A 9,636-nucleotide genomic window follows, 5' to 3' on the forward strand; every position below is an offset into this window, starting at 1 on the left:
CCTCCGGAGGAGGCCCTCGTGCTCCCTCCCGCGGCGGCCGGGGAAAAGCGCGCGCCCAAACGTGCAAGGAAGAAACCGTCGATTCTGACGTCTCCCCGTCGCTTGAGAGGAAAGAAAATACAGTGGATAAGCATGTAAGTAGACAATTTTTTTTTTTTTTTTTAAATTTGTTTATTTAAGTGATCGATTACATCTAAAGTGGCAAGAATATCATTGCCCCACAAATTTTTACAATAACATTCGTTAACAATCTGTCTCATAGTAATACCGCGACATCTATGGGTTAAAAAGAAAACACAATGCAGTCCACAAGCTATAGATTCCCGATGTTGTATTACAGTCTTGTTATGAGTCCACTTGCGACTTTGCCTTTTCAGAAACGCCGCAAAATCTTCGGGAGGGGGGCGGGCAAACGTGTCGAAGTAATCGGCTTCTTCTTCTCCGAGGTAGATAGCTATCCAATGGGTTCCTGGTCTGTCGGATGGATCGGTGTTGACAACTAGAAGAAACGGTTTACTAAGAATGTTCGTAGGCAGTTCGTCGCGAGCACATACACTTATGGGGTAATCTTTAACAACACTTTCCAACAAACGTGCTATTTCTTCAGTGTTCATAATCCAGAAGAACCGATCTGTCTTTTGTCATCGAAACCACGTTCTCGAATTCACTGTACAAGACGCACGTGACGTTTTCAGGCAATGGTGATGAAAATTTCAGTTCGAGACGTACGCTCCCCCGTTTCAGTGCACTAACATGTTGACCGATGGCATTTTCGTCTGGTGATAGGTCAAAAGCGTACAATACATTACCGACTGAATACTCGGAATATGACAAATCGTTTCCGGTGTCTTCCGTCCATTTATTTAATGAAGAGAAGAGCGACAGATACGATCTCGTATACTGTCCTGTCTTAAAGTCAGGAGTCAGAGGTATTGACGGGTACTGAATACCATCGGCCGTCACTTGTAAGTAACACAGGTTGAAGTGAGAGAAGTTAAAAGGGTTACGAGCATATGATCCATTGAAACCTTCGCTAGACACCAAACCCACAATCACTCGCGATGGGATTTGTCCTAGGAATATATTATCACGTGTGGAATCTACCATTCCTTTGGGAATAGAAAAGTATGTGACGTTCACGCGATTAATCGGGTACACGAGCGGGTTCTTCTCTAAAACAGTGATGTGTGCGAGTTGAATCTGAGGATTCAATTTCACTTTACGTACGAATAACGTTGCTTCCATAATGTTCAACTTGGCAGTTGACGAATCGTTGGAAAGCAAACAAAATTCGGGGGAACTTCTTACCAGTCGTAAACGGAGGGAGACGTTATTCACTATGTATTTAGATTGGTGACACAGATCGAGTCGAAGTCTTCCTAACATCTCTGCAGTTTTCGATTTTGAGAAGGATTTCGATCGTTGGTACATACCACTATCATCCTTCTCGAACATCTGTTTAACATCGGTGTACTGATCTTTGACGTACATCTCAGTTGTCAGTTGCGAATTCTTGGCTTCCCGTCCATAGTTAAGAAGTGTTTCCAGGTATGCACGATAAGGGTACGTATTCGACGATGGGTTAATCAGTTTGTCTTGTACAAAGAGATCGACTTGACTGAATAGAGAGTGAAAGAAATTGTTAACGACTCCTACTTTATCATTTTCTTCCAGATCTTTTCCATCGCTTCTGGTGATTCGCACCTTCAACCGCAAATAACTTTTCCCGAGGTCTAGATATTCTTCTGAAGTCCCCGGAATATAGAATTCGATCGGGCCTACACTATCTACAGATGCTAGAGGAAGGAAAGTAACATACGACGACCGTTCGACACACATATTAGTGGCGGGTTTACTGAAAAGATCCAGCTCAGACATCATAACCTCCATCGAAAATATCGCGACGTCTACGTTTACCACCGCTCTGATTACGCACCTTGTCTTTAATGGCTTGTCCGACTTCTGATACACGATTTAAAAACGAACGTTTAGCTGGAATACCTGATACTACATCATCAACGATATTTCGTCCTGCCGACAGTACTTGTCGACCGATGAAAGCTGCTGCAGGTTTCAGTATCGGAGTCAGAAAACGGAATGCTGTTCGGAAGATGCTTCCTAAACCGTGACCTCTCTGGATAGAGGGCCCAGCGAAGTATGGGTTCCCCCCTGCTTGTATTGTGTAGTAATGGACGTACGCATTCATCGTTCACGGAAATGGAGTTTAATTGTAGTCTTTCCCTCACTGAACGGCACGAATTCACCGCTATCTGTACGCACTTGGATTGTAACGGTATGGAACGTGTTTAACTGGAGGGGATAATAATCTAAATGCGAGAACTCTCCGTTATTGGAAAACGATACGACACGTAACAGTGGCGCTTTCGTGTCGCCTACAACCTGATCCTCAATTAGATTACAATAGACGAAATAGGAACTGACACCCCTATATATATCTGCCTGATACTTAGCGTAAACTCTACCTTCTAAATCTCTGCCTAGTTTTTCGAAACCTAGCATCTGACCGAGTCCTGTTTTTGGGAATCGAAGGTAAACCGATGGATCGATTTCGATAGATACTATACCTATGGAGTTCACTTTTGCATCGAGTTGGGGTGCCAGTTTCATCATTGCGTTAAGCACCTGTGGTATACTTTTGTAGCTCCCTCGTGGTAGTTTACAGACCTGAACAGCTTCTGCTTTCACACCCCGATATGTGATCGTTCTATTGGCTGCTTCTTTAGGCAATGTGATTTCCTTCTTGGAAACCCACTCACCGACGTGATAATTTCTGAAAATATGGAACCCTCCTTGATCCTCGCTAAATGTCTTATCGATACCTATAACCCGTGTAAAAACTTTAGAGATTTTCACTATACCCTCGTTCTTCACCCTTAACGTGAACTGTTCTTTCGTTCCGTCAGTTTTCACTTTCAGTTGAATATCACTGTCGACAGAATTAACATCATCGATAAGTTTTGAGGAAGTGGTATACATTTCTTTTAATACTGTCATCGCTCTGACTTCTTTTTTCTTTTTGGGGTGTATTGTGAATATGTTCCATCCATCGGAGATATTATCCCATGAAAGAGGAAAATGTACTTCTGCAAGTGCTACTTCCCATTTGCCCGAGAGAGAAACAGCATTAGGCAGTTCCACTGTGAATTGTGACTGAGAATTTCTAGGATGCAGATCCATACTAGCATTACTGGGTAGTGTAAGGAAAAACATCTTGTGAGCTGACCCAGCTGTTGAAGTTTTGTGGGTAGCCTAACCATTTGACTAATAACTGACGTTGTCCTCTAACTGTCCTTTGTTTAAGTACCTTTTCGATGGGGTAGACGTCAGGTGGTAGATTATCGTCAAAGTTAACTTTCTGTAACTGTGTTTCGTAAAACGTTCCTTCTATCTGCTCACCATCACGGCCTGTCACACTGTACACAACAGGGTTACGCTTCAAAACACGTGTAATAGTAAACACTTCTCTCGTCCAATTCCCCCAGTAACCTTTGCGAAAAGGGTGAGACCCGCTGCTCAAAACAACTCTATCTCCGATTTTAAATTTCGGTTTCGGGGTTTTGCTATGGCTGTGGTAGAGCCTATTATACACTTCTTCTTCGTTAGCAAGTGTGACTTTTACAGGGGCCATACCTATAGAACGATGGGTAGTACGATTATACGTAGCCACAATATCGTCGAGTACGTGAATATATTTCTGACTTTTGGAATAAGAAATCCACTTATAAATTTTTTCTTTCAGTGTACGAATGAAGCGCTCGGCAATAGCTGCCTTCTTTTCCGATCTTGTTGTATAGAAATTGATACCAAGGGATTGGAATAACCGACGAAGAGACGCATTAGTGAATTCTTTTCCTTGGTCGGTATTAACACAAAACGGTGTTTCTTCTTCGAAAATAGATCTGAACGCCTGCACCACCTCGTTGGCATTTTTGCTTTTCAGTTTTCTAACCCAAGAATATCGCGAGAAGCAATCCACACAAACCAGAAGGTAACGATATCCATCGTTTGAGTCAGCGAGAGCCGACAGGTCACCCAGGTCACATTGAAAAGTGTGATTAAGTCCGGGAACTTTAATTTGATTCCTCCGAAAATTAATTCTTTGCTGTCGATGTCTCACGTAAGTAGGTTGACTAGCTAGGAATTCGCGCACAACACGTCTGGGTAATTTAGTATGTTTTTGAAGAGCGTCAATAGAACTGAAACTACCTATTACTTTAGGATTATAATAGTCTGCTAACATTTCTCTATCTCCACAGGTAGGAATGGACAGTGTCGAAGGCATCGCACTATTTATATTTGTCATCATCCTGATAGTGATTATTATTATCTCGGAACCACAACGTGAAGATTGGCGGACGGACTGCTTCCACCCATCTGAAAATGTTACTGTTTGTTCATAGATGTAGCTTTTTTAAAAAAAAAAAATGTTCATTAAAAGCAGAAAATTTTTCTTAGATGTACCTTTTTTTAAAAAAAGTGTTCATTAAAAAGCAGAAATTTTCTTTGATGTTTGAGTTTTTTTTGATTTTAGGAAATGTTTCAATAAAAGGGTTTACACACATAAGTTAAGACAATAACAAAGGGTTACAATAATAATAAAAAACCTCTAATTAAAACTATCTTCATATTGAATCTCTATGGAAACGAACCTATAAAAAGCTTTACACCCACACAAGAAAAAAATACACTGATGGAGTAGTTAATACTATGACAAGACAATGAATTTTTCTTTTTATCAAAGGATCAATAAAGGTTTAAAACTGTGAAAAGACACACTCGAAAGAAAATATTTTTTATCACTTTTAAAAATAAAAAGTTCTCATGGTGGTACATAACACAAATATTCCGATGAGCTTATTTGATATGCTTATCGCTTCAGTAAAATAAAGGAGGAAGTTGTCATGGTGTGACATTATACAATTAACACAAATATTCCGATGAGATTATTTATCGCTTCAGTAAATAAAAAGTGATGGAGAAAGTCGTCATGTTATTACATTTATCGCTTCAGTAAAATTAAACGTGAAGGAGGAAATTGTCAAGTTGCGACATTACACAATTAACACAAATATTCCGATGAGCTTATTTGATGTGTTTATCGTTTCAGTAAATAAAAAAATGATGGAGGGTGTCGTCATGTTACTATTCTTCTTGCGTTATATTGTTAAGCACATATCCCGGTAGGCGTAGACCAAAAAAACAGGATGGGTAGACGTTGTCACGCTACTATTCTTCTTGAGTTAAGCATATATCCACTGGGTGGAGTAGACCTAAAAACTATGCAACACCGGATGTGAAGAACACTTTATATATGAGTTGTATACCCTCTGTCGTTACATTCACTGTTTTTCTACAACTTTTGTGTTTTTCAAGTATCAGATCTGCTAAGATTCTACAAGCCTGTACTATGGAGCCACGCTGTGAATACATGCGTTTTCCCCGCGGTTGGCATGGACTCGATGGTAGGCCATTCCTCAACTGGCAGGGGGAGGTTGAACTTCCAAACAAGTACAAAGTGATACAGCAAAAAGAAAGAAGATACTGTGAAAGTATACGTTTTCCCCGTGGTTGGCAGGGACTCGACGGTAGGCCATTCCTCAACTGGGAGGGGGAGGTTGAACTTCCAAACAACTACAAAGTGATACCGCAAAAAGAAAGAAGATGTAGTGAAAGTATACGTTTTCCCCGTGGTTGGCAGGGACTCGACGGTAGGCCTTTCCTCAACTGGCGGGGGGAGGTTGAACTTCCAAACAACTACAAAGTGATACAGCAAAAAGAAAGAAGATACAATGAAAGTATACGTTTTCCCCGTGGTTGGCAGGGACTCGACGGTCCAAACAGCTACAATGTGATACAGCAAAAAGAAATGTTTCAGACACAACTTAAGAATGTATACAGAGAATACATGTACAACTGATTAAAAAAATGTATTTTCTTGCCTTTCCTCAACTGTCAGGGGGAGGTTGAACTTCCAAACAACTACAAAGTGATACCGCAAAAAGAAAGAAGATGTAGTGAAAGTATACGTTTTCCCCGTGGTTGGCAGGGACTCGACGGTAGGCCATTCCTCAACTGGCTGGGGGAGGTTGAACTTCCAAACAACTACAAAGTGATACCGCAAAAAGAAAGAAGATGTAGTGAAAGTATACGTTTTCCCCGTGGTTGGCAGGGACTCGACGGTAGGTCTTTCCTCAACTGGCTGGGGGAGGTTGAACTTCCAAACAACTACAAAGTGATACCGCAAAAAGAAAGAAGATGTAGTGAAAGTATACGTTTTCCCCGTGGTTGGCAGGGACTCGACGGTAGGTCTTTCCTCAACTGGCAGGGGGGAGGTTGAACTTCCAAACAACTACAAAGTGATACCGCAAAAAGAAAGAAGATGTAGTGAAAGTATACGTTTTCCCCGTGGTTGGCAGGGACTCGACGGTAGGCCATTCCTCAACCGGCTGGGGGAGGTTGAACTTCCAAACAACCACAAAGTGATACCGCAAAAAGGAGGAAGATGTAGTGAAAGTATACGTTTTCCCCGTTGTTGGCAGGGACTCGACGGTAGGTCTTTCCTCAACTGGCAGGGGGAGGTTGAACTTCCAAACAACTACAAAGTGATACCGCAAAAAGAAAGAAGATGTAGTGAAAGTATACGTTTTCCCCGTGGTTGGCAGGGACTCGACGGTAGGCCATTCCTCAACTGGCTGGGGGAGGTTGAACTTCCAAACAACTACAAAGTGATACCGCAAAAAGAAAGAAGATACAATGAAAGTATACGTTTTCCCCGTGGTTGGTAGGGACTCGACGGTCCAAACAGCTACAATGTGATACAGCAAAAAGAAATGTTTCAGACACAACTTAAGAATGTATACAGAGAATACATGTACAACTGATTAAAAAAATGTATTTTCTTTTTATCACATGCATGGCTAATTAAAATGTATTTTTTCTTTTTATCAGTACTTGGTATGATATCAGAGTTAAGGAAATGTTATATTGAACGTTATGCTCATTTATTCCCATTTCATTAGACTGTGTCTTTTTGATTATTAAAAAGATTGTTCGAGTTCTAAAAATGTTCATAGATGTAGCTTTTTAAAAAGTATTCATTAAAAAGCAGAAATTTTCTTGATGTTTGAGTTTTGGATTTTAGGAAATGAGTCAATAAAATGGTTTACACACAACTTCAGACAGTAATAAAGGGTTAAAAAATATTAACAGATATACAATAATAAAATGTATTTTCAAAAAAGGTTAACTTACACACAAGAAAAAGACTCTACACACAACTTAATGATAAAAAGAAAATACATTTTTAATTAGACATACACACAAGAAAAAGACTGTGGTACTGTAAAAAACAGCAAAAAGGAATTTTCTTTTTATCCATAAAGCTTTAAAACTGTGAGAATACAACAAAAAGGAAGAAAATGTACCAATAAAACGTTTCAGACACAACTTAAGAATGTATGGCTAATTAAAAATGAACCATACACACAAGAAAAAGACTCTGGTACTGTAAAAAAAAAAATTAAATAGAGATATATACATGGCGCCATCTAGGGACAAAAATACGAACTAAACAAAAACCGGTAAGCATGTGGCGCCATCTAGGGTACGAAATGTGAACTAAATATAATTTTCACACCTGTAGTCGTGGGATAGTATGCAAAAGTGTTTAAATCCCTCCAGATCTTATACAATTGTGTTTTAAAAACATTTAGACTTTATGCAAATGTGTTAGAACCCCCTACATATCTACTAGTGGCAACTGAAGTTTAATATTGACAAATGCAAATTACTGTATATGGGTGGCAGTAACCCCCAGAGAAACACAGTAACGTTCCTGAGAAATGCTGCGAATACTGAGTTATGGCTCCCATAGTAATAAAGGGGTTCCGTTCCAAAGTATGAAATATATAAGAAAAACTAATCTAAAATTTTGTCTATCTATGTGTGTATTATATGTACCTTCATAATATGACTATGTACATAGACAGTACATAGTGAAATGCAAGCATATGGCATTGAAATGAAAATAAGAAACAATTTAATATTAAATGTAATATTTATTAGAAATTTCAAACCAGCGCCTTTGCTAGCTAAAAAACTTATCCCGCCAGTGCTATCACCAGTTTCGCTAAAGTGTTGATAAAGGAGCCTTTTCACGAATGATGAGTGAACTTAACGGAATTTTATTTTGAGTTCGGTCTTCTATCCACAGATTTAAAGCTTTTTCCATTTTTGCTAATTTAACATCACGAGTTAGAGAGCTAATTTTTGAAGCAATTAGCTTGTTTTCACGGACACTACCGCGGATTTTTTTTCCCGCTTTTTTGATTGAGCGTACCGTTGACTCATTGATTTTATGTTTTGCCACTGAGGAGACACTTTCACCATTAGAAATTTTGTGTAATAACTCAATTTTATTCGCCAATGTCATCTTCTTTGATATTTTCACATTTCCCTTGTTATTCGTAGCCATATTTTTGTACTGGTTAGAAAGAACTTGTCCACAATAAAGTCACTTTCTTCCGTTAACACACTCGAAAAAGTCTGTTTTACACTGCAAAACGGTAAATTTATCACTTTTGTAGGCATATCAATTTATAAATTGATAAATTTATTCAATTTATAAGCATAAATTAAAAGCAAACGACGAAACCTTCCATGACAAGCGCATAACGCATACTGAATAAGGAGTAGCGAGAAACATCTACGCCGGGATTTTGTCACCCCTCTCCCCCCACCCACTGAGCGCTGTTTTGACCGGGAAAGATAATTTTTGCCACGCCCATGTTTTTTTTATGGCGGAAAATGTTCACGGCGCTTTAAAATTCACATTTTTTTAGGTTTCATTTTATATTAAATCAGCGACCGCGAATAGCGGGGGTTTACTGTATATCCACTGTGTTCTATTCATTCAAGGTAGCGGAGAATGAAAAAGACCTGGGGGCAATTGTGTAGTTTGAAGAAAACTACACTGTCAGAAAACTTCAGATTATGAAGTTTTCTGACAGTGCAGACAGCTTGCCTGAACAGGTCACAGCATCTTGTTAATGATATACAGGAATTTTGCTAGCAGGAATAAGGAGGTGATTATCTCCTTGTATAAGGGAATGGTCAGGCTACACCTTGAGTACTGTGTACAGGTCTGGAGTTCATTTTAGGTACCATGTAGAGTTCCTAGACGAGTACAGAGAAAGGCAACGACTGGTGAGGAGAACACAGTTGCTCTTACCAAAAAGGCTTAAGTTCTGCAACTTTTGCCCACTGGGGACTAGGCATCTGGTCTTAAATGGCTTGAGCAGGCTCAAGACTGATTGGATTATTCATCTTGCTCAGATTACAAATCTGAGAGGTTATAAACTCAAATTGAGGAAAGAAAGTTGTAGAACAGATGTGCAGAAATTTACCTTTAGCCAGCTGTGGTGGATTGCTAGAAAAATTTTACATTCCTCATTGTGAGTGTTGATAGCTTAAATACGTTCATTGGATGGGTAAAATGGGAAGGGTTTTTTTTTTTTTTTTTTTTTTGTGATGCTGTATAAGCTTACAGGTGTTTTTACAACGTTTCTTTTCTTTTTTTTTTTTTTTTTTTTTGTGTGGAAAAGTGCTTAATTCTCC

At 39.3% G+C, this 9,636-nt stretch overlaps 2 protein-coding genes across 2 annotated transcripts; both read right to left on the bottom strand.

Moving 5' to 3' along the window:
• Positions 1 to 603: 603 nt before the first annotated feature.
• On the bottom strand, positions 604 to 1,839 carry LOC150085563 (uncharacterized protein F54H12.2-like). The gene has a single exon (XM_090374602.1). The coding sequence runs from the start codon at positions 1,837 to 1,839 to the stop codon at positions 604 to 606; it is 1,236 nt and encodes a 411-aa protein (XP_090230728.1).
• A 1,366-nt stretch (positions 1,840 to 3,205) lies between these two features.
• LOC150085564 (uncharacterized) lies at positions 3,206 to 4,303 on the bottom strand. The gene is made up of 2 exons (XM_090374603.1): positions 3,843 to 4,303; positions 3,206 to 3,719 (listed from the first exon to the last, which is right to left on the bottom strand). The coding sequence occupies exons 1-2, from the start codon at positions 4,301 to 4,303 to the stop codon at positions 3,206 to 3,208; spliced, it is 975 nt and encodes a 324-aa protein (XP_090230729.1).
• Positions 4,304 to 9,636: the final 5,333 nt, after the last annotated feature.

This window comes from Mastigoproctus giganteus, chromosome 5 (genome assembly GCF_048544385.1).
Source record: "Mastigoproctus giganteus isolate SK-2022 chromosome 5, ASM4854438v1, whole genome shotgun sequence".
Classification (NCBI taxonomy): domain Eukaryota; kingdom Metazoa; phylum Arthropoda; class Arachnida; order Uropygi; family Thelyphonidae; genus Mastigoproctus; species Mastigoproctus giganteus.

Excerpts from the sequence above, each read along its gene's own strand:
- LOC150085563 (XM_090374602.1), bottom strand. The coding sequence starts at position 1,839 with ATGTGTGTCGAACGGTCGTCGTATGTTACTTTCCTTCCTCTAGCATCT.
- LOC150085564 (XM_090374603.1), bottom strand. The coding sequence starts at position 4,303 with ATGCCTTCGACACTGTCCATTCCTACCTGTGGAGATAGAGAAATGTTA. Across the intron at positions 3,720-3,842 it reads ACTAATGCGTCTCTTCGTCG|TCAGAAATATATTCACGTAC; the intron begins GTTATTCCAATC and ends TTATTCCAAAAG.